General features: G+C 37.7%; 1 protein-coding gene across 1 annotated transcript in view; it reads right to left on the bottom strand.

The window, feature by feature from the left end:
* Positions 1–4,733: 4,733 nt before the first annotated feature.
* The window catches only part of CPEB4 (cytoplasmic polyadenylation element binding protein 4), a 42,304-nt gene continuing 20,539 nt past the window's right edge, over positions 4,734–26,498 (bottom strand). Inside the window, exons 3-8 of the mRNA XM_082771826.1 lie at positions 17,278–17,451; positions 14,868–14,957; positions 14,117–14,235; positions 13,100–13,214; positions 12,703–12,884; positions 4,734–9,254 (exon numbers count right to left, since the gene is read on the bottom strand). Coding sequence (XP_082627952.1) covers positions 9,027–9,254; positions 12,703–12,884; positions 13,100–13,214; positions 14,117–14,235; positions 14,868–14,957; positions 17,278–17,451 — 908 coding nt within the window. The 3' untranslated portion in view covers positions 4,734–9,026. The remainder of the gene's footprint in view (positions 9,255–12,702; positions 12,885–13,099; positions 13,215–14,116; positions 14,236–14,867; positions 14,958–17,277; positions 17,452–26,498) is intronic.

Raw genomic sequence — 26,498 nt, 5'->3', positions numbered from 1 at the left:
GTTTGTTACACAAAAGCCTGAGCACCCCCTTGAGAGATTTTCAAGTCACTGGGAAGAACCACGGACTTTATAACTAAAACCCAAGTCAATGAGACTGAAACCCTTGGTTTGGAAGAACTTCATGTTACGGTATTTAAATAAAGATTCCCAATCTGAAATATAAACTATAGTGACTCAAAAAAAGGCAAAATGATCACTGCAGTAATGCCAGAATACAACAGCCTTCTTACTGGAAAAAAACTCGTCATGGGAATATCACAAAAGTCAGGTAAGGACTTCAGTTTCTCTGATTTATCTTTTCCATGTCAATGTGCAAACTGCTTTTATTTAACGGTGACACCCTTTGTTTCCAAGTCGGTGATAAGAATACTTTACCTTGTCTCTTTCAAAAGTTAGGCTGCAGGGATTATAATACTGAATGTTACTATTGTAATTCTTGGAAATGTGTACTCAGACCTTCCATGAACAAGCAGATGGAGAAGGTCAGGCCTACCTGATATAAAACTCCAGATTGTCTTCTCAAAGTGTGGAAGAATATGTAACCACCAATGCACCTGTCTGTGTAAGAGAGACAGTTCTGTGTAAGTACAGTATAAATAGCACTGAACATACTCTTTCCTCAGCAGCGGGTGTACTCTGTGATGGCACTGGGACCTTAGCACAACTGTTCCAGTCCCCGAACATTCATTCCCTTCCCTAACTCCAGAGACAAAAGGATGCTGCCAGGAAAGGAACAGAGCAGGGCTTCTGTCTCCGGGGATTGCCAGTTCTGCAGAGAAAATTGAAGCAGTCCCTGCTTTGTTCTGCCATTAAATTCCTCCAAACACATCCTCCTGTGAAAGCAACCCTTGAGCAAATTTCCTCACTACTGACTGAAGAACTGAGTTGATTCTGCCAGTGTGTACAGAGCAGCATCTGCCTGTGAACAGCTGGCCTGCTGAAGCAAAGCTGGGGGCTACTGCCTGCTGCTTACGATGAGAATGTTCTTCAGAAACCTAAAAATCACATTTAACTCGCTGAAAGAAAATTCAGAATGTACTCCATACACAAACCAATACCAGGAAAGTGCTTAAAGCGACAAGCACTGTCTTGAAAAATGGCACTTTGCTAAACTGACAACTTAATGCTTTCACATGCATAGCAAGGCAAAAACAATCACTAAGCAAACTGATCTTGGTTCATGAGTCAGCAGCAGTGTGAGATGGCGATTTAGATCAAGCAAACAATTTCTCAAACATTAGGTTGGAGAAGGTTGGCGGACTTTTTTTTTAAATGTTTTGCTCTATGTGTGAATTGATATCCCCCACAGATTACAAAATTGTGTTAAGAGTTACTAAGGCACACAGCATGTGAGAACTGCATCTACACCATCAGTCCGCCATTTAAGTGAAACCAGTGTTCTTTGCTCACATGAAAAGCAAACCAACTCACTCTGCTATGCAGATTTGGAATCAAAAAAATGCCACATCACCAAGAGCAACAAAACTAAGTCCATTTTAAACATCAACATTCATGCAAAATCAAAAACCTGTTCTCACAGTTCCCCGGTACCTGTGTTGTGTTCAGAGGATTTACTCTCAGCTTTCATGACTCACTAAAATTAAATTTCAGGAAGAAAAAAAAACAATCAAACACAAACTTTATATATTTCCATATTTTATGTACACAAAGAGAACTGAGAACTTTTGACTAGCAAATTTTTGGAAAGGAACCTGAACAGAGTAGTAACACACTGGTTTCCCAAGCTCAGTAAACAAGATGGGTGAGGGGGCTTTCCTTAATAATAGCTACATTCAAATAAATTAATATTTATAATTCAAAAGCCCCTCTCCGACAAGACCTACAAAAAGTCAGCGAATTCTAGTTTGGGCGTCATGAAAGGAGGTGGTATCTGATAGCACTAACAAGAGCATCACGTTTCGGAAAGACTCTCCATCTTAAACAGGGAGCTCAGTAACGTATTTAGAGCACCGATTCAGCCCCTCTACCCCCTTCAATTTCTATGACTGGGAGGACAGCTGCAAGTATATTCTTATCCCAGAGGCTGTTTTTCATGCCGGCGGACTGAATCAGCTTATTTTATACAGAGGAAGAGATGTCAGTGTTTTTTCCTCATCTGTCCTTTCTGAGGCTATTATTTGTCTTAGATTTCCTGTAGGCAAGCAATGTGCATTTTGGACTGCGCCTGAGCAGGCTTTCATAGCACTGAATAAACAGCAGCTGGAGAATCAGGACAGACAGTAGAAACTGTCCAACAACAACTTGACAGCTAAGAGACTCTCTTTAAAATATACCTTCGCCTTTAACTCCGAACTAGATGGGTTTTATCCATCTCCACCCAAACTGAGTTTCTTCACTGATGTGGAATGTAGCAGTTCATTTAGTGAAAGTAGCACCCAAGAGAAAGCTGGTGGCTGACTGTGCTCAGCGAGCAGTTTGTGCTGAAAGAAAATAGTTGAGATTCATGTACTGTGGAAATTCTGAAATTCTACCCCGCAGGCATATCTCCACCTTCTGGAGTCTGCCCCTAGCATTTATTTATAGTTTCTGGACAAACTGAAACCCAAAAGGGATTCGTTATATCAGCTTTCCTAGAAAGTTACTCCTCAGCAATTCAGAATCGGCCGAAGCCCTCACTACGAAGTGTGGTTATTTTCAGTTTTGAACGCTCCAGACTTGTGATATTTCACCTTTTCTGAGGTGAATTTTTTAGACTCTGCCTGTGTAATGAGATTTCATTTATTAAACATTCACAAAGTATTTTGCAGTCTTCAGACGGGAAAAAGTTTAGCATTAGTTTACACACCCCCGGATGTAAATCAGATGATTTATCCTGATAAACCACCTCTCAGTTTATATCATTTGTGAACTAAAATCACTCTGGGAGTGCCTTGTTTGTGGAAGACATCACTGTGCCACCATCAGGGAAAAGCTCATACCAACGAGACAAATTTCAGGCCTATCATATTTGTTAGAAACCATTATCAGATAAAACACTGATGAGTACATGCTTTCTGAAAGACCACTCTGCACTTGAAAGTAATATCAAGAACTTGTTATCACTCTGGGAGAGGCCAAACTACAACTATTTCCTAACAATGCCAACACAGAGAATAGGGAGAGAAGACTTCTATTACCAGCCAAGTAACTGGTCAGTACCGTTTATATATTGTCATTATTTGCTAGGCAGACATCCCATATCTAGCCTCTTAAATTTTTGATCCAAAGCTTACCAGCATTTTATGCTTATTTTTAAATAGCCATTTCAAGGGACTGAAAATCTATGCATGGAGTTACCAGCAGTTTTTTGATTCTTGTTAAAAAGGCATTAGCTTCTAAGTTTACATCATCCGAAGCCAATGGGAATTCAAGTGATTAGCATCTTGCAGAACTAATCCCATTATAGCTCAATTCTGTAAGATCTGCATTTCCTGAAGCACCCATGGAAAAGAATTATACTCAATATCTATCAAACATTTACAACACCATCCCTCAGATGATGGCACAAGAGATTAGTAGCTCAGATGCCAATAACAAAGTGCTGGCCACTGCAGCAATATACCAATTTTGACTCCAGTATTTTATTTGGGGCAGGAGTTTGTTTCACAAGGTACACATGCACGTTTCAACTCACAGTTCCACTTGGAGCAGCTACCAGACCAATCAAAATTATTCTACACTGAAGCTTAGCTATTTGTACCAAAATATGGAAACTGAAAATAAATAAATAAATAAATAAATACTGGGGGAATTGGCAGCCACTGAGGATGAAAAACTCTTTTGAATAGTCCCCAAAGGGCAGATCCATAAGGTGGCAACACTTCACAAGACACTTCAGACATTTCAAGATGAGATACTTTAAATGAAAGGCTGCCACCAGCAAGCTCATCTAAGAACATTCTTGAAAATTCCAGACTTTTTCCTTCTGGGAGTATCAGATTACAACTGCAAGACAAGTAAAAAAGAATCCTTGTCTGTCCATGCCATGCTTGGCCTTCACGGGCCCTGGCTTAGTTATCTTTTTGTCCCAGCTGCACAATGGTTTCTGACTTACGTCAAGTCATGCATTGCATGTGCCTCACTGGTATTCTTCTCATTAAATATGTCACCTGCACGGTTAGCTTGACTTCTTTGCTGTGTAGTGGTTTTCATCTTTGTCCCTATGAATTAGCAGCAGAGAGCACAGAGTAGAAGAAATTGATCAAACTATAATTCTTGGCTAGGCCGATACACTTCAGAGGCAGAGGAAAAAACAGAAACAGCAGTGCTGAAACTGCTGAAAGGCTTTTCCAGAGCTTCACAAAGATTTCTCAACAAGCACCAAATTCACAAAATTAAGTAGATAGGGTTCAGCATTCCCTAAAGACATCTGGACCTAAGCAGTAAAGATGTTTCTTACGGCCTGATTCAACAGACAACAGTTCTACAGTCCTCTAGACATTGCCCTTTCCAGTTCTGCAGCACTGCACATTTATTTTTGTGGCAATTTAATGCAGTGTACAGGGCACTCGACATCTCTCAAGTGGTTACAACCTCCCTCACACGTCTCCTACAAAACCATGCCCTAGGTTTTGACCAGAACAGGGCCACGGAGCTCAGCCTTAGGCACTTTACACATCGCATATCGTGTGCCATACACTTCATCAAAATCACTTCCCAAGGCCCATGAGCTTCAGCCACAAAGGAACATGTATCTACAGGAAGCTTAAAATAAAAAAGGTTAAGAAGAAGCATTGAGTTAAAAGTTTTATTCATTCAACATCTCACATTACAAATATTTAAAAATTATATGCATACTGGTATAAATAGTCATTTGCAAACTATTTAATAACATTAATTTTTCACTAGCACTTCAACAAATGAACTCTTTAAAAAAAGTAACTTGTGTTATATAACTTAGAGTAGAACATACAAAAATATGAACTTAAACGTGAAAATGACTTTAATAAAAAATGAATTACCCTTATTTAAAATGCTATAATAAATACTACAACCTCCCCATACACAGTAAAAACTATATGGAAATTCAGCCAAGTAGTACAATTAACTGACATACTTAAATAACTTTTCCTTCTGATAATATGAGCAATACATTGGGGGAAAAACATATTAGGGATTAGTAAAAACTAGACACCCACTTGCTAAAAGTTTCACTTCCAAAAAATATAACAAAAAAATCTGATGAAAATTATAAAAACTAATTATACTTTAAAATTTAAAAATATAAAAAATAAAACAGTTGAATACAATATTGTCCCAATTCTTACAATGCTATCACAGTAGCTTTAAAATAAGATAATAAAATAAAGCAAATGACCAAAACCTTTTATTCCATTTTTTTTAAAAATAATCTCAAATTTACATTAGTAGAAAGATTGATTTCTGATTCTTTTCTTTAGAAACACCAGCAAGAAAGAGGATTTACTAGAACAGTAGAAAATGACATTTTTAAATGTCTGCAATTAAAAACAAAGAATTACACTGCAAAGATCTTCCAGAAGTCTGAAATAGGTATTGCACATAACTTGAAGTTAACTTGCCACAATTCATCACATTCAAGTTTTAAATCACCTTATAACAGAAGGTTTTAACTCTTCTAAAAACAAAAGGGGTGAATTATCAAGTCTTTCCAACAGCATCCTTATAAAACGCTAAATTCATTCACTGCAAGTTTTAAATTTGCATTCTGCAGAGGTCTGTGTATGGAGAAGTATATACTATACCAAAAAGCACAGGGCAGTGGGGTTCCTTTACATATAAAATAATCAGAAACACTTTATTTTACATTGCAAAAATAACCATGTAATTACTCTGTAACTACATTGTAAATACATGGCCAGTGCCATGCTAGTGTGATAAAACTACATGCTTATTATTAACCCCTTTGCAAATTGAAGTGATACCCTAAGACTGGTAAACTAATTACATGTTAATTATGTTTGGAGCTACATGGTAACCCCAACTACAAATCCCATGTAATCAGAAGGACATGTAATCACTATTTAAGTACAGAGTAATGTATATAATTGTTTATGCCCTGTAAATCGAAGTGTAACCAAATAATCTGTAAACACGCTTGTCACACAATCACAAGTGAATATTAGTAGAATAACAATTTCTTACATTAGTCATGCATACTAACATTACATGCCTGCCACCTAGCAGGCTCTCTTTTATTCTTTAAATATAATTTAAAAGAGCAGACACATTTCTGCATCAAACACCTAACATCAATTTTTTATTAATATTAAAAATGGCTAAACATTCACCAAAAACGTCTGCATTTGTGTATAATTTTTAAAAACTTAGTAAGAAGCGGTAGACAATTCTGATGTTTCTTTACTTTTAAATTCTACACTATATTTATGCATTTAAATTTCAGGGTCTAAAGACAGTGTCATTTGTCACTTTCATGCTTTTCTTCTTTAATTCTCAACTTTACATATACTATTTCTTAAATTATATGTACACCAAATACCTGGTGCTGGGCTAAGATGTTTAAGCAACATGCTTTCTTTTCTCTGCAGATTCTAAAATAGCATTGCCAGTGCACAACATCCATAATTCAAAATGTATGCAGAGCACTGAAATGTATAAAAAGCAGAATATAAGAAAATAAAATTTATTAAAATTATTTATATTAAAAAATGAAGTATATGAAGATCTCTCAGTAATAAAAGTACAAAAAGCTACTCTTTGCAATATGAAAAATTGAGGTATTGCATAAAGAGATATCCCGTCAGTGAAAAGTGTGCCTAAAAATGCTCACTGTTGGAAAAACAAGATATACAAAAGTAGTGCATAACAAATATACATTATGTGCATGACAAAATAAGTTAGCTACAAAAACACTGTACCGAAATTCAGCAGGTCATGTACAAAGGGAAAATTATTATTCAAAGCTAGTTCTCAAACAGTGTTATTTCTTGTAATGGTAACCCATCTCACCTGTTTACTGGGTAGGATCGGCACAATAGCACACCCCAAGCCACCTACAAGCATTAAAAAAATTAAAGGAACATTCCAACTATAATTATGTACTTCAGAGAAAAAAAAGTCCCTGACAATCTACACAAGAGCACTCTGCATTTGCATTACTGTTGTCAATATTTTCAGGGATTTCATTAAAAGCAGCTCCCTTTCTATACTTGACTAGTAGACAGCAAATGTCTCCATTTTGACCTTTGGAACTCGATAAGGTATAGTTCATTAAAGCCTGTATTGAAAATAAAAACTACTTCTCATAAAGATAATCTGGGCTGGGGGAACAGGACGAGGGGGCTGACAAAGGCTTTCAACGGAGCAGATGTTTTCCGAGCAGTGCTGAGGCAAGTCTTTGGTCTGAGAGAATCTAGGATGGTACCATGCCGGTCAGGCAGCTTAGAAGATTGCCACTGAATTTGTTTGCACACTGCTAAATAATCATTTCAGAAGTTGGCCAGGGCATTAGTTCAAAAGTAATAAAAATAATTTTCAGAACTACTCCTTCATTCATCTATTTCAAACTAAACCCCTGCACCCACTCTTTATCATTCAATTAACATGTACTGTGTTAATGCTTCTCAAGGTAGAACTTATTTATAATAAAGCAGGCATTAACTTAGCAATCTTGGCACTTCAAATACCTGTGTTTCTTTATTTCTCCATATTAAGTTCTGAAGAGGAGGAACCTTAGCTGGAATTCTTTCTACAGGAAGAGTAAGAAAGGCATATGCATGCTCGCACTGTTTCATGCAATAATTCAGAAAACAGTGCAAAACAAAGCTTGGAAACTACTTAGGTTCATGCCTTCTGTTACAACTAAGTTAGAGGGTATTTAAAACTAACTTTACATCCAAGATGGGAAACCAATAAGCAGCCAATTTTACTTTGCGTGACATCTGAATATCAAAACTTCAGTAAAAATCAGCGATATCCTTGAGGTATCTTTAGGTTTTCTACTTTTTCATGTCAAAATGGAGAGCAAAGGCTGGCCCCTGATGAATGTTAGCATATTAGGATATAGAGTTATGTTATATATAGCCATCAAAAATAAAATCTATATATTTATCCTTCAGGAGAGGAAATGCCAGTTAACTAGTTGTCATTACTCTAGCTTTGGTAGGATTTCTAGGGCTGTAACCAGACAATTGAATTCTCTTAAAGGAAAAAAAAAAGTGCACTCCCCCCCCCCCTCAGTAGTAACATTACTCAACTTTTACATTCAGGAATTCTTAAAATGTAATAATTTTGATGAAAATATAATAAGCTCTGCCTATCTCATCACTAATTTGGATGTGGGTGGTAGTCAGAGGCAAGGTCGGATATATACCGAGCAAAAATTTCAGCCTCAAAACCCTTAAAAGATTTACACCAAAAAAAAAAAAAAAAAAAAAAGAAAAAAAAGAAAAAGAAAGAAAAAGAGAAAGAAAGGAAGAAAGAAAGAAAAAAACACATTACTATAATGCTGCTTCAACTTTGCTCATGCATTTTTGTTGCTTTAAACATGCTCTTTCCTGTTGATAGGTAAATGTTAACTTCATCTGTTGCTGGAAAAATGTGAAGTCAAAACAAAAAGAGAGGCAAAAACAGGCTTCCCTGGGGGAAAGTGTCAGAACAGACTGATAGTGTTATTGTTACATGGTTATTTTAATAAAAGTATTCTTATGTTCTTTATTAACAATAATTTAATTAAAAAAACAAAATACTCTATTGTTTCAATTCTCTTTTCTTAATATTTTTCTCTCCTCTAAGAAAATGTTGCATGAAATTAAGTGTTCTCTCCGTAGTAAAGACAAGAGAATGCAACTCACTTGCAACATGTTATCAATACGAAAAGGAGTTCCCAATACAGTTTTCAATGACAAGATTCTACAAAATACCCATATTATAGGTCATTCTTTCATTATACTATTGTTAAATTACAGACTACTACAAAAGGACATGCTATCTTGAATAAGAGAAAGGGCAGGGTGGGGTAGGGATAATCAGGATAACAGAAGAGTGCACTTAATTTGAGGCCTGCATATGAGCACTGCAGTGATCATTTAGTTCCAGCGGAATGAAATATGTCTTGGGCGATCTCCTCCCTCCTTCACCAGGGGCTTGTGGAATTCCCTGCCAGCGCGTGAATGGATAGCAGCCCAGCAATATTCACAGTAATACTGCAGACAGGTAACATTAGCACAGAAAAATGGAGCAAATTTTCCACCGCAACGGGCCCCCTGACATTCATCACAAAGCTGATCATCCAAGACATATGGCTTAACTTCCACCTGTATACAGAAAATGAGAAGAAAGTTTTACAATTCTTAATTACAATGTAGATGATGACAGTTCCACAACACATACTGTCTGTATTCTAGCAGGATTGCAATCACAGTCCTCTAGTGGGGAACAACACAGACGAGAATTATCCTCCTCATTACACTTGATCATAGCCCTTAATCACCAAAAACCCTGGGCACTTAACTTGAGAACAATCCTGCTCCCACCATCTTCCTCAACGAAAAAAAACAACAGAAACCAATGCTTAGCATCAGTTTCACACATGTTGTCATTTATTTACAGAAAGGAACAACAAACGTGTTGTTACAGAGCTGATATACACAGACTCACATCAAACTACTGGAAAATTCTGGGGGTTTATTGTTGAGTATGGTGATGCACAGTTAAGCTCCTACCCATTCAGGTAGGAATGTAAACTGTTTACACAACACTGTAACTACAGATTAAATATGCATATAGTCTGCAAATTGCAATGCCTGAATTCTCAACTTAGAAAAAATAAATCATTAACATATTTTTCTGTTTTCTTTTTTTTTCTGTGGCTTAGTCCACTCAGCAAAAAGAGACCCATCTAATCTTGCTGGTGTCAAATATGAAGCTTAAAATGGGACTGATGACTACCTAATGCAGTTGGCATTAAGAGCCAGATGAGCAGAAGTAATTCAGCACAGCAAAAGAAAAAGGAGAAGAAAAATTTCTTCAAGTTCTTAACTGATAATGACTCACAGGAACTTACCAGCTGGTGCTCCAAGGATACATCCACGCTGCAACATCTGCAGGCTACTAGCTTTTAATCTAGACATTTGCATACCAAAAACAAGCCTGCTGTACTGTGGGCTACAAAACCCTGCCCACAGCACTCCAGAATGCTTACTGTGTGACAGGAAGGCAATGCTTGCTGCTCTCGGTATACAAGCTGGCTAGAGCACAGCTCGTTTAGACATGCCTACGTGTTTAAATCACAGCTGCAGCACTGCCATCCCCTAAAGGCTCCGTTTCACCTCATAACCAGTAATCACCTCCACTCCCACTCCTCTGCTCCCTAGGACTATGAGAGGTCTATGTGACATTTCAGAAGCGCAACACAAAACCTCCCCTTAAAAAAGCATACATACAAGTTCCTGTTCTAGAAGTGCCTGTGAACCTTCTCTGAAGCTTGTGCCATTACGTATTTTCACAACCATGTTCAAATATACAGACTGTGACTGGTGTCTCTATGTTATCCTGCTATTTCTGCATCTGGCTTAGGAATGGGCCCTTCTACATCTCACAGATCTCAGTGGTGTGCCAGCTCATTCAAGTAAGGGCATTCACAAGCTCCCATATTTTTAAACTTACCCAGTTTTATCACAATCCAGGCAGGGCACTGCAGTAGTTTGATGGCATTTGTGCTAACAGTACAAACAAACTGCTTGGAGACAATACAGCAGCCTTCCTCTCCCTATTCCATTGCTAGAATTCTGTTTCTCAAACACCCCTCCGTGCCAGCTCAGCAGAATGAATATGTAAAAGAGCAGAGGCAAAGATTCCGAATCTTATCGCTTTCTCTCTTCATCACCTAGTTTGCTAAGCAGTTTGAGGTCAGGTACTCAATAACGAGCATCTTCTCCAAGTGCTAAGAGGAGAAACTACAGCTATGCTGCGCAGGCCTCCTTAACATGGCGACTTCATTACATCTGTACCTGTGTATTCAGAGGCTGGTCTAGGCTGTAACCTAAAGGCCAAACTACAGTACAGGTAATTAAATTACATCTCTGCTTGCTTTAGCCTGTTACTACACCACTGTTTTCAGTGCAAGTTTACAAAGCATGGGTATTAGTCAGAGTCTTCAACACATTCAGTTGGTGTGTGCTGAAGTGCATATTCACAATATGGCCCGCAACTGTTACCTGTGCTACATATATGGAGGCTTCCCAAGAAGTAAGAAGTAGCTTAAATTACAGCAACTTCATCCAGCACTGTTAGGATGGTGGCATGCATCAGAAGCTCTGTAGTGGTGGGTGCTGCAGGCCACTGAGCGTTTAGCTTGCATTACCTCTTTGAAGAGCATACCCTCTAGCAGCATTTCCTTGCCTAAATATACAGGAAATCCCTTCTTGTTACTACTTTCATTTTTATTTCTACAAAAAAAAACTTTATTAGAAAAAAATTAATAAATAGCATCTTAGTAAAAAGTAGCATTGCAACTGTTGCATTTTTATGTTTTATGCAACCAACTACTCTTATAATGAACCCTCTAAGCACTTATCTCCCCACATTTCTTCTGAACTACAAACAGAATGGGGAAATAAGGAGTGGGAGGCGAGAAGGAAGAGGAAACAGATTGCAAAATCTTTGTCAGAGTTCACAAGTACTTACTTCAATTTCTAGTCCCAACAGCTTCAATGGACCTATTCACCCAAGTGTCTTCTTATGCAAGCAGAAGTTGCACAAGGGCAGCGCAAATTATTTGTTCAAAGCCATACAGAAGTTATTTCAGAGCCAAGACTGGAACAAAGACATTCCAATTCGCAGGCCCTGAGTCAAACTGTTGTTATAATTCTTCTACCCAAGCTTTATAGCCAAAGGAGAAGTGAAATGATAATCAGATCATCAGCAAAGTGTGTGTGGGGGGGTTCCTTTGTAGTAATAATCAAATTAAAATCAATAATGAGTCAGGTAAGGAAAAGCCAAAGACCAAGCATGTGAGTTAGAAAGAATGCTAGATGTAAGGATCCCAATTTATCAAAATTGTGGCCCAAAGATCACTCTAATTGGCATAGTCACATTTTATATAGATGGGAGGGCAGATGCAAGCAAATGGCAGATATATTTGGCATATCCCATTAATTTATATTAACAAATTAATAAAATCAAGCAAGAAATAATTATAGTAGATTATCATTGAAACAATTAACTGAGCACAGTCTTTACATAAGCTGTGCAGGATGGCTGTGAAGCTGTAATGCACACTAAGGAGTTCACAATGCATTACCATGGTGTTCTTTAGGACCATTCAGCACACAATGTGTAACGCTAGAGTTAGATTCTGCCCTCTCTCTAAAAAGATGCAGAACAGGAGTAAGAATTGCTCCACCTTTGGCTCCACACTTTCCTCCCTAACGTTCTACAAATACTACAAGTACAAATACTTGCAATGGGAGTATATGACGAATGCGATATTCTTATAAAAGGGGAAGGCAGCTGACATGCTTCCCATTATGCTAAGCAATTTGAGAAAGTCTGCTTCACAGTTGCCTCCCACGTTCCAGAAGCAATAGCTTTGCACCACTCCTTCATTTTTATTCTGTGTTGTATCTAAGTGGCACAATCTAGCCCTAAATATGCAATGAATCTGATATAACATTTACAGTCTTCACAATGACACACATTTACATGGAAAACCGTTTCTAGAGAAGGCACTGAACAAAAATAGAATATGCTTGAAGACCTTACCCGTTTATCTATCTCTCCATGCTGCAGCTGAACAAAGCGAGCACTGATAGCAGCTATGTAACTCTGTTGATTAGAAAACGCAACCCGCCCAGCTCCTTTTGGGTACTTCAGCTCAGGGTCTGTGTCAATTCCAGCATAGCACACCCCTCCATAAAGCCGATCCATTATCATTGCAAGTTCCACTAAACCAGAAAGGAAAATGAAACAGTGTAGACTTGGTAAAATTTTCTCCACTTTAAAAAGCATCAAATACAACAGTCCATTTGTATTCATGTTCCCCACTGTGAGCATCAAGAACATGTAATAGTTCCTTTGCTGAACCAACTTCTCTCCCCCCTTGCTCCCCATATCAGACTGCATATTCAACATGCCCAGTGCTGCGGAACACTCAGTGTACCTGCTCGTAAAGGCCGAGGAACACCACCAACAAAAATGGTTTTTCGTGGGTCAAGAGGCTGTGAACCATCCATAACAAAATCACTATCACTAAGGTTCCAAGGCCGGATCTGAACCTATGGACAAAAAGCCTTTTTTTTTTAACCATTCACAATTCAAAGTATCTTAGTAATATAAATTAGAACAGTATCCTACACAGAAGAAAACCTCTTAATTCACACTATTTTTTTTAACTTGCTTTCTACTTGTTCAGCAATCGTTTCTCAGAATGAAATGGCAATAAGCTCTGTTAAAGACAGACTACTTGATCGTACCAAATTTCACCACTTCCCTGTTACCCAAATTTCTGGGAAGAAACTCACCCTCTACTTACGCACTTACTTAATCATGACTGAACTGTGCTGTACGAACCACACTACTGCATACATATCTAGACTATTTGTGTTGGTCTAGCCAAGTGTAAGCACTAGACTACCGTTATCTCAATGGAACAGGCTCCAATGTGCAAAGTTGTATGTTTATTTACTATGCAAAACTAGCTGCTGTACATTTGCTTACAGCTGGCCAAATTTGAAGCACAGGAATATAGCTGAAGCCTCTGCAACTATTAACAGACTTGCATTGGCCACAAAACTGTTTGTACTAACAACTTGTAGTTCCATGTATTATGTTTTTTGGATTTGTCTCTGTAAAAACAAGTTACAAACAACACTATAGACAATATGAACTCTACATTTTATTCAATAAGCCTAAAGCACCTGTCTGAAAATATATTTATTATAAAAAAAAAAGTGAAATTTAGCAAACCCTTTTTTAACAGAAGTGTGAATTGTAACTAGACGTAAAAACTTGCTGATGCCTACTTTAAAAATATGTAACTTGATCTTCGTTTTGAGAACTTAATTTGATTTAAGGAAATGTAAACATTAGCACTCTGAAGACTGAAAAATAGGCATCTGAAGAGAATGATTTCTGGTTATCATACAGGAATTGTGCAGGCCCTGAAAATTCTACCTACCGGTTTGTCTTTGATAGTGGGGCTGGAAACACAAAGATAGAGCTTTCCATCTTCTTCAATACATGCATCAATCAGTGCCTGTACAGAGCTTTCATCTTGGAACAGCAAAAATGCATATCCTACAAAAGGAAAACAAACACAATTTATTTCTTCTATTCACCTATAGCACAGTAATTTAACCCAAAATTATGCTTGGCACCATGTCATCATGCTACCATATACAAGCCCTCTGCAGTCACGACGGAAAGCAGGGAGATTGCTGATCGGCATATCCTCTCCCCATTTCCTTTGAGAAGGATAAGCCAGTAGCAAGAACTGAACAAAAGCCACAGCTGCGGAGGCACACTTCCCACAACAGTTGTTAATACAAAGTATAAGTCTTCCCTGGCTACTGTGGACAGCATTTAGCCCCTTTACAGAGGACTAGCTTTGTCTATTCTTATAAAAATGAGTAAAGCAGAACAAGTAACAACACACCAAAAAAAAAAAAGGGGGGGGGGGGGAACCAAATAAAGTCAAAACGGAAAGTTACGGAAGAATCATTTTAGTGGAGAATAATTGCAAAGCCACATTCTAAAATCCATCAGTTTATAATCCCAAGGATTCAACTGTTTTTCCCTTAAACACTGGGTCATCATCACAAGAAAAAAAAAGAAAAAGAAAAAGAAAAAAAAAAAAAGCTTAACATGGAAACTTTTTAAGGAAAATGAATTCTAGAATTCTCATATGATATTAATTATCAGATATTTACCCTTAGGAGGAAAATAAGATTTGCTTTCTGCCTTGTGTGGCCAGTCTACAATCAAAGGTCCGAAGCGACGAAAACTAGCAGTGATCTCATCTATAATGAAAGTATAAAAAAAGCATCAACTGAAATTAAAATCAATCAAATGCAAGGCACTTGAAGAACACAGACTTCAGGTAGCTTCATCCTACAAATAAATATTCTATGACTCTTAACGGTTTACCAATTTAGAGCAACGTTCATTGCTGATGGGAAATCTTTATGACAATTCAGAATAAATGTTAGAAAACAAAACAGTTCAAAGATCAAGCTTTTGTTTACTGAGGATTATACACAAAAGTTTGTAACCCACTAATTCAGAGAAATCGAGTCACTGCATCTACACAGCGATTATAACCCCCTGTTCAACTATTCTTCCACAAAGAGCAGAAAGACAACTTGCTGACTTGCTAGTAAGCAATCAGCTCTCCCAATATGTCTTATAATTGCAGAAAGACTGGAGAAAAATGAAGGGACTATCACAGGACTCAGCCACGCCTGTTCATGTCACATGCCAGTGCCACATCAGCAAATACTATCTGAGGTTGACCTCCAACTAACACATAGTAAACTTACATGACATCGTTATGTAATGCTATAGGAGACATGGCAAGTAATGTATTACTATTTCAAGAAGCAATTTTTGCATCCATTTCAAAACTGCCTGTCACCTAAAATTGCTGGTAAACATTTTTATATCCTAGTCCCATAGAAGTCCACTAGATATAATTCTGTTCTTGTTGAAATTAAGTGATTATGCCCTTCTCCACAAAAACATTTCAACCACCACTAGTTAAAAGCTCTCTTAACAAGAATTTTTCATTAAATATGGAAACAAAATGAACAAACTTCCCCTTGCTGTAGCACTATCTAAATTGAACACTGCTTAGCTGTGTTCTGCTTAAGGTACTACAGGGCCTTCCACAATGGGGGTTCCTAATAAACAATTTCGAGAATTTTTCCATCCTCTGACTCTGAGTTCGAAATTTGAGAAAGTGCTACTGGTTATGTTCTTCTCAGTCTGTTTACACTCTCTGATGACATTGCTAATGAAACAGCAACTGACAAGCCACTGTACTGACAGCCACTTTGTGCACTACAGATCATCAGGAATGTACCCAGCAGTGGCGGTGTGTCAAGGTTACACGCTGATGAGGATCTAAACCAAGGAAAACAATACTTACTACACACCTCTGAACATAAACCTTCATTTAGAACAGCTCTTTAAACAAATTTCATGTTAAAACACATACATAAAATGCTTTCTAGAAATACTTTCAGAAAAACCTTATTACATATCCATTATACATGTAAGTGATTCGCACTTGTGCATTTAACAAAAGTGCTGACAGAAGCAACTCTGAAAAATTCAAGCTACCCTCCTAGCACAGGTTTAGCAATGTTATAATGAAGTCTTATGTTTCAATGTTTATGAAGTTTATGAAGTCTTACGTTTCAATAACTAGGGTCTGAACAGACAAAACTACTCTTGTGCTCATCTGCTTTTGAAAGAACAAAGGTGATAAACAAAAACAACCACCACCACCCAAAAAATGTAATAAGATTTTCCATCTTGTAAACACTGTGTTATATTTGACCTTTTAAGTGCTGAAAGCATAAACCATGGTAAACAGCATAAAAGTAATGCTTATGCTTGACATGTAAGACAGGCTGTCATGTTGCAGGAATATACGCTGCAGCGTATCACAGTCACTCTCCCTGATGTAAAAAGTGGGTATTAAAACAATTCTGTAATTAAGGAAAAGCAGCTTTGCAGATTTACAGTTGTTGTAGTTCTTTTAACCATTATCCCACCATACTTGACAGATAAAAATACAGAACTTTCTGGTGAAAAGAAGCTTCATAAATGTGGCCTTCACCATGCATCCATTAGAAACTGCCACAGGATGTGATCACTGCTAAAAATCACATCTAAGAAACTACACATAAACCTACAAACATGAATTACTGGTTTGTATAAACTTTATAAATCTACTAGCGATACTTTTCCTACTAATAGCCTCTGGTCACTATAAAATGTTTGCAATGTATTTGTGAGTTTCAACAGGAGATATTTACTTGTTTATTTTTGCACCTCCTTCTTGTAACATTTATACTGTAAAAGTCAGATAAATGTGTGATAACATGTACTTTTGTTCTTCAGCAGCAAAACGCTGCTATAGCCAAAACTAGTTTGAATTATCTCACATTTGCCATGAACTGAAAGTGGTGGTATACAAAGATCCATTTACACATCAAAGCTTTTCTGTAGAGTTCGAAAAACAATCATTCAGTAGTTAACAGACAAAAGTTTTCACACCACATTTTTGTCATTAAGCCAAAAGGAGCTTTTCTGAATAAGACTTTCTGAGCATACCTTCATCAATATCTGGTGGCAGTCCGCCAACAAAGACTTTACGGGAATACCGTTCCACTCTCTCTCCATTCTGATGGGAGAAGCAGTGAGGTGATCCTAAACCACTGTGAAGAGTCTGATCCCCACGTCCATCATCCAAGAACCCATCTTCCATTGGAAACAGTGAAGACTGACCTGAATAGGGGGAGGTTAAAGAAAAAAGAAAGAAAACAAACATACTAACAGAACAAAGCACACACTGTTTAAATAAAAAAATAAATATGCACTAGCTGCTGCATTGGCAATAGAACTGTTTGCAGTCTTCCCTTTTAAAGAGCAGTTATGTTCTCAATTTTACATGACCCTTCTAGTTTTCAGTATCATTTAGTAACTCAAATGTACTATTTCAGAGAAAAAGGTCACTACCTTCTTTATAACTGCACCATAACTAATGAAAATTTGAAACAAAAAGGTATTTTGAATGGATGCTCAGATGGACTATTTTCCATGAATTCCACATTCCTAATTAGATTCCTTTTAAAAATATTTCAAAACAGAAGAGAATATAAGCCCTTTTTAGGGAGTTTCCCACTAGCAGACACTAAAACCTAAGCCATATATATCATTTCCCAATGAACAGCTTCTTACAAGGAACAGATAAAATTTCATGGTGCAGATGGGAAAACAAGACTTCTACCAGCTAGATATATTACACATGTAAATCACCTGATAACAAAACATATCCTAAGCCACCCACTTGTAAATAACTAAAATATCCTGATAAGAACAGGAAGGGCCACTGTAATTTACCACAAGTGAAGACTGAAAGCTAGGCAATACTGTGCTATTCCAAGAAGGAAGTTTACTCAGATATTACAAAAGAGTTTCGTTAATGGACTCACTCTAAGAGAAAATGTTGTAAGCATGCTTCCCCTCCAATATTCTTCTGTGATAATCCTTTATCATAGATTTCATTAATAAAATTACCTTTTAATAAGATACTCTAATTTATAAATGCAACTATGTAATATCATAAATAGAGCACACAAACTGATCTTATCCATGAATTCTCTCTTTAGTTACACTATTCAATAGCTGGACAACAAATTGAACAGATTTTTACTCATTTAATGAGCTTTTTAGGAATAAATATACATCAAGTAAGCAATAAATGAGGTGTGCTACAAGTTTTAGGGTAGATTTTCTTACATAGCCTATGCTATGCTATAGTATGTCTGCTTTTTCAGAGTTCATTACAATCTATCACAGTAGTGTATTACTAAGGTTAATTTATACTGCTCTTTTTCCTTTCTTTGAAAATAAATTACTATCATGTACTTAATTTTTTAAAATGAAAAAACATCTTGAAAACTGAAAATTTGACCGGTTCCAATATCCAGACATTTTCCATGCAAAAATCAAACAGTTCACAGGTTGAAAGCAAAAATAAAATAAAATCAACAGTCCACAGAATTTATATGAATAAAAATATGGAAGACTTGGTCAGCTTTCTTTATTGGAAATTTCAGGAACCTTTTTACACCTTTGATTAAAATAGCAGTCATCTATAAGGCCTACTTGTGCAACTAGGCAAACCAGGCTTCGGATTATGATAACGATGTTGGAATATAGACTTCAATGCTATTTTGTTTTCCCCTAATGAACTGATGCATATGCCATTTGTTTCATCTCTTAAGACCCCAGTCCTGCAGGCATTGTTGGAAGGGAGCAGTTCTCCATACCTAAACATATCTTTTTTTAGGTTCATTAGCATTCCCACTGCTGTGAGATAACTCAACGTGCATGCTTGCAGCATCTGGTTCTTCAAGCTAACAGGCCAGGACAAATATTTGCTATAGTCTATGCTGCGTCGAGAAAACCATCAGCACCCAAAGAACCAAAATAAGCTTCTCCAGCATTCATAACGTACACACAAACAGCAACATAGCTCTGCAGTGTAACAAATCACATGGATGATGCCCACTGAAAAGACTGTGATCATTTCAGCCCCCATAGCACTACTGTGGAGTACTACCTAATTCAGTAAAAATGTTTATTTACGGCATGCAAACTACATAAACGTATGTGAAACTGATGGTTTATAATCTTATATTTTGGAGTTTGCCTTCTAGTAACAACTTAATGTTTTTCTCCCATGAGACATTGTCAACATTAGAAAATTAAATAGGAATATTGTTACCTCGCCTTCTCCCATATGTCCTTGCTGCATGTTAAATGAGAAAGAAAACAGCCTATCAAACATTGTTATAAGGACCAAAAGACCTCGTTTTATACTAACTCAGTGATTCTCAAGCCTGGTTATTTCAGATGGTGCTCACGAGCTAGCCTCCCATCCCACCCATAATACCATGCCTTCCTTGCACCATCTCTCTTACTTCTTGATGAAGCATGTTGATTTGAAGCTGACAAAATATACTCAAGGAGACTTTCTGAAAACAGTTTTAGTTCTTAATTTGCACATTTCTTGTAGTATCTAATCCTTCCTCCTCTGCTGGATATAAGTAAACTGATCTTTCCTCATGCACCAGGTCTGCTAACATTCATCCTGCAATGCCCCATGCTCCGTGCCTGGCCAAGATCAAGCATAGTCTAACACTGATCTTGATCTGAAATCCGGGAAAAGCCCTAACACAAGGAACGTGGAAGACAATTGTGTTTATTTCTGTTTTGAAAGTAGGTTGCAACAAATGTTTTGTACAACCCACAGAATCCTTGGTTGAAATTATTACTGGCAGCTGAAAAACCTAAAGTCAAAGCAAAAACGTCCGGGCCACTAAAGCTGCCTGTCAGACCTCCCGCAGCCTGGTACAGAATCTCTCCTAGTAACTTTGTACTTCACTGGAATTATGCAACAGCTCCCCACTGCTTCCTACTTTTCATTTTCCAAAACAAATCAATTCTACCACCAGTAAATACAGCATTTTTTCGGTGCTGGCTTCCAGTACCTGTTGTCAGAGCATGGTTAAACTTTGTAATCAAACTTGCACATTCTTTCTGTTTCAATCTCATTAAAATCCATATCTGAAAGGAGGCCAACTGTTTTCAGAACTTGGATTCTGCTGGCAAGTACTACGAGCAACTCTGAGCACATCGCACATTTTATTTTGCTTCCTCATTCAAAATTGAGGCTGACAATTAGTTTAAGCATTTAAATATTTGTAAACCACAACAAAACACGAGCAGTTTCCTCTTTCAAAATAAAAATCATATCAATCTAATTTACTTCATGATTATTTAGCATCTGTAAGATCATTTGCGTCTCTGATGTCTTGCTGATAAGCTCGCAATTAACATCAAGAATCAAAAATAACGAAGCCTTAGTCTTCAGACTGGAGCATACCCTCGAGTGTTCACACAGATACTAGCTTCGTGGGGGAAGTTTAAAGGGCTTTACAAGCATAGTTTTTCCACAGTAATTTCTAATTTAGGGATCCAAGACACTCATTCAGTCCTCAAAGTAGAAAGTTTGAAGAAACTCGCCTTTCGTGGAAAGCAATCAGCAACCTTCCAGCTTTTCTGACAGAGCTCAGAAGCATTTGCACGTTTTAGAAAACGTCAAGCACTTTCAAAAACAGCCCTGCCCATAAAGCCATAAAAATCTTGCCTGTGGTTTCTAAATTACTAACAAAACCGCACATCTCCCTCACTTGGAACACCCACTCTTGGCAGCAAAGCGTTCGGCACAGCCGCGATTCTCGCTGCGGATCTGTGACCACAATTTAGGTCAGCGGACTCCTCACTGCTTTGCCACCTGTGTCACTCAAGACAATAGGATTTTGTTCTCCTTTCCCAGCATGGAAAACAAACAACAAAAAAAAAAGCTCTTCACCAGCTATGAAGTATTTCCAGTGCCAAATACTACTGAAGAGATTTAGAGAACTAAGTACTAGCGTTTTTGTTTTGTTTTGTTTTTCTTAATTTCCTTATTTTCTGCATTTGCTTCATCTAGCCCACAAATCCCAACATCTGACATTTCAAAGCATCTCTCAGGAGCCACAGCTTACAAACTACCCCAGTGCACGACAGATACAAACTTTCCCTGCTCATTGAATTGAGAGCTCATCACATGCCACTAATTTTGCACAATGTAATACAGCACTGAAAGAAAAGAATGCTCTCTTGGCAGCGCAGGGAGGCAGCTAACTGTGATTTACCAGTTCTGTTTCTGGCTTTCATAATTGCATATTAAGAGACATCTTACCCCAGCTAGCTGCAACACAAATGAAGCCTTAAGGTAACTTTACCAACAGGAGAAAAAGATTTAATGTTCAGCATCCCATGCTGAGAAATGAGACAACTGCAATGCTGGATTCCTCAAATCTATCTTTTTTTCTCCATTTCTTTAGCATTTCAGATAAATGCATCAAGGGTCTATGACAGATTTATTAAACTCACAGGATATTTGAGCAAGAATTACTTTATAAACCTGAGAAAGATAAAGTGTTTATGCAACCAGTTCAACTGTTTATTAATAACCATGGAGTAAAATCAGTCCCAAATCTGAAATGCTATTAGCAGCTGCTACATATATTCTGCCACCTCAGCACTCCTTGCCACACTTCTTTCTTTCTTCTAAGAAAAAAGCCTCTGATATTTTTGCAAAAATCTGTTGCTTTTACAGTCTTTTATATAAAAAACTTAATGAATAAGCAACCCTCTCAATTTTTTGTCTCTTCACCTGAGACACTTAATGGGTTCCTGACCATCTCCCTCTCCGTCTCTCTTAAAATAACAATTTTTTGTACCTAACAAATGTGCTTAATAAATGTGTTCAGCTTTTTCTCTCTATAGGAAGCACCAGCAAGACTGCCAGCATGTTGTGAGTAACCAGAGGTGCAATTCTGCATGAAGTACACCATTCCTGGTGGCAAAGACATCCTGCTGAGGAAGCATGGATGCATGCAGGAGCCCTAAGTCACTTGAACCCCAACCTTACTACAAGCTTGTCCTGCAACATGTGTGCCCAGGCTGAGTAGCTAGTGCTCTACAGGCTCCTGCTGCCTTCCACCCTTCAGACTGGGAACCCTTACAGGTGTATTTTGTTCCATTAATTGTGCAGGATTTACACAAAAAGGCCAGCTCAAGAGACAGACTGCTTCAAGGAAAGGGATCAGCAAGCAGGAGGCTCTGGATCTTGTGTCTCATCCCAACTTGCTAAGGCCACACCACGACTATGAGAACCAAGCAAGCATCCAAACAAAGCATCCCTAATTAGTATTAATAAACATAACAATACCCTGGAATGAGCAGCCCAGCTGAATGCTCAAAGCTAAATTATGCCTGTATCGTTTTTGACATTTCGACAGCACAGACTTATTTCTAAAACATTCTGTACTGAACTATATTTTGAAATTGTAGCAAGCTTGACAGTGCTACGAACAAGACCGTTAAATACAAGCTAGGGTAGTTTATTATCTTTTTTCCCTACTACTCCCTGTGGGCAGCCGGGGTTGATCACAGTTCAACAGAAAGTGGATAGAGTCATAAAGTGTTGCATGACTGTCAAGTGAAGGAAAAGTACTGCTTGTTATGCAGTCCTTGGTTTTAGTTCTACAACGTTAAGGAAAAAATAATTAGGCCATGCTTCCATGACATAAGACATGCATATGAGTAAAAAATTTTTACTCAGTTCAAGCACATAATCTCACTTCTGTCAAATCATCCAGAGGACATGATATAGTTTATGTTGGCTGTAGAACAAAACAGATGATGGATGCATGATCTAAGCTCTGTCAATGCAGAATATAATGAGCAGGGTTTTTTTTTTTTTAGCAAGTCTAAGCTGACAGTGAATTTGTTCGGTATCAGAACTTTGTACCTTACAGTCACAGACATCTTTATCATATTGTCAGATGTGATCCCTGTTCTAAAAACTTTTGTCAAAAGCAAGGTACTAAAAAGGGACATAAGAGAGATTCCAAATGATGTAGATTTCAAACACTACTGAACATCAAAGCATGAAAAACATTCAAACATTATTTTCTTTACCTAAGATAACCTTAGAAAAATTAAAACACCCCTATGTATCTGGAGATTGCATATCTGTCACACTTTTAGCAGGGTCAAAGTCAGCATGAAAACAGAAAAGCAGATTACATTTGGGTAAACTGTAAAATCAAGAAAGCATTTTGGATGCAGATCTGCAAAATTAAGCAGCAGAGATGCCAAAAAAAAAAAAAAGAAGAAAAAATGTTATTTACTTTTTAAGACACTATGTATTTTAAAATATATATATAAAACACGATGAGAAATGTAGCATTACTTTATATCCAAACTGACCAAGCAAATGCTGAAAAACAAGAGTACTATGGTAGAGGCAAGTATTATGCTTTATTTCAAGTAAAACCAGATGCTTGAAGACAAATATTTACCCATTAATTCTGCCGAGACCACTAATGAAATGAAGTCTCTGGTGTTTGGTAGCACTAGAATACAAGTCTGACTAGAATCCTTCATTTTCAATTCCAGGTCACTGACACAAAACACAGCCAACACACAAAAGCTGAACACATTCCGTTTATTCCCAAACCTTAAAGAGAAGCCAGCTATAAAACCTTCTAGTGCTGGCTCTTCTGATCGTAACGATTCACCTGTGATAATGTTGAATTAATTGGGTTTACAATGCAAAAAGGCAGCACCTGGCTGCATAGCACAGAGTATCAGCATAATAACTTTGAATGGGTTGGTTGCAGGCAACTTTAGGCACCAAATAATGGGGAGGGCAGCAGGGGGAGAAGCTGAGAAAGACTGGTGTCAAAGCTACTGTTCCCAAGACCTGTCCCATACACTCCAAGCATTTGGGGCTTTAACATCCCTAAGCAGAACTACCTTTCCGAGGGGTCTGTGCAGTTACATTTGGGACAGAAGCTGCAGAGGTACCAGGAGTCACTGCCACTGCACCAGGCAGGACCAGAGGCTTCCCCAGCAGCCAGCCCAGCCCAACACGCATGCAAATCCACCTCCAGGAGAAGCTCAAGCTAATTCCCAGGCTGGGCAACTGGGAGAGAAAGTCCTAGACGTGGCTCAAAAAAAAAAGAGGAAAAAAAAAGGTAACTATTAAAATGCCAGGATTAGGTTTGTGTGAGAGCTTTAAAAACCACCACCATTATTATCCTTTTAGGGCTGATGCTCTCAGGTAGTCTACCAGACTAACACAGTGCCACGTGGGCTGAACCTCAAAAGATGATCTTTCACACATTTCAACAGCAACTTAACTCCTCGTGAAAGGTGACAAACCGAGTCTCGCTCATCTCAAAAATACAGAAGCTTCAAAGGTAACTTTGAAGTTTTTTTTGCCACCAAACGGAATAACACAGAGACATCTTTTCCAAAATAGACTTGCTTTAAACCCTGCACGTAGCTACAACTTTGTCTATAAGGTACCGATATTTCTCCATAATTCCCATTCTACTACACTGGGTTATAGCAAATCAATCCGGATGGAACCCATAAATATCACTCATATCTGAATGTATTTCTTCCCTTCCCTCCAGGAACCCCCACAGGGTCAGAGATAAAAAATCAAAAGCAGAAAAGCAAATCATGAGGCAGAACCCCCTGCTGCAAAATGGATGTTAGTTTGAATTATACGTGTATTTCAGAAAAACAGCCGCCCTACTGCTGCTGGCACTAAGCTTTATTTTATATTCATGTATGACTTCCAGGGAATAGATAAGAAGTTACAAAAACATCCAATCTTCTCCCTCACTACTCTCCCCGTTTACGATATGGAATAATTGGCAGCATTTATCTTTTGAACATGTAAGTTATTACTGTATTCGTTTCAAAAATAAAAAGTTAAAGGTAGAGTTTACAGCTGGGAGAAGGAGAAGCATGCCACAACTTCGCCAGTAAAGAGCAAATCAAGTTCTCTGCTACAGAACTACTTCAAATGTGACTTCCTGCAGGGCCCAAAATATATCGTAATGATGGACTTTCTGACAGCAAGAAGGAAACAATAGGATGCCATACGCTAAAAATTGGTAGGCAGGATTTATTTACTAAGCGACAATAACAAATGATTGGTAGCATCTAACAACTTATTACTGAATTTATCGAAACACGGTAAAGATGCAGAAAGTTCACAAACCTTCCATTTGTGGTCTTGGTTCACAGGCACCGTTCCTGGATGCTTTATATATAGCATACCCTCAAGAGATGCTGGTATCTGCCTATACCATCAGCCTAACAATTTATGTAAAAGAACAGGCTGAATTATGCCCAGGCTTTAATGAATAACTTGAAATGCGATTCCTGCATGTGACTCTCAAGAGCTCAATTTACATTGGCATATACTAACATGCTGCAAGATTTAAAACCGGAGTTCCTTAAGTACAATAAGAAGTTCAAAGCAACTTATTTTTGTCTGTGGAAGGAATGATCACAAGGCAGCCTGGAATGCAACGTGACGGCTTTGTTCCTTTTTTAAGCATCCTCTTACTTCACTCCCAAACAATAAGGAAACAGTAACACAAGCAAGTCCCTATCACGCACGCTCAAGGCTCTGCAACAAACCATTTCCCCAGTTTTTGTTTTCACAATAGCAGTGTAAACAAGACACTGATTTTTCCAGGAATATATTTGAAAAAAACCTGTACTACACACTTCCCCACTCCAAATGGGAAAATTAACAGAAAACTGCATTTTGAAATGTGTCAGCACTTTATTTCCTCTGTCTAGATTCAATATGGTATACAGGACCGGACAGCAATACTATTTATTACGACAATTTAAAATCACACGTGAACAACCAAGGCATTTTTAGAATGCTTTCAGAAAGTTGACTCCATCTCCCTAGCCATTTGTGCACTAACACGAGTGCCAAGATAAATATTATTATGTAACATTACTATAAAAAACTTCAAATTAAATAATTTATTATGAATAATGTTATATACTTTGTCTACCACAAGTGTCCCCACATGCCACAAGCCAAATTCATCCTTTTCTCCCACCTATATGCAATCTGACTGCAGAGCTAGGATCCCTGTTTACAGGATTCCTAAGAAAGTAAAAGTGAAAGAACTTGGCTCTGCGTGCCTGTGAGGACACTCACCTCTTGCTTATCTAGAAATATGCAAATGACTGAGCCACTCATCTGAAAATCCAACTGTTTTATATATTGAAAGCAAACCCCAAACCTCCTAGCATCACAGCTCCAACAAATAATAAATAAATTAGGATAAGTAAGGATAAATCTACTGTAGGATGTATTTTCAGAT

Source organism: Aythya marila (genome assembly GCF_965140915.1).
Source record: "Aythya marila genome assembly, chromosome: 14".
Lineage (NCBI taxonomy): Eukaryota > Metazoa > Chordata > Aves > Anseriformes > Anatidae > Aythya > Aythya marila.
The sequence above is the reverse complement of the archived record's forward strand: the minus strand, read 5'-3'. Positions and strand labels throughout refer to the sequence as shown.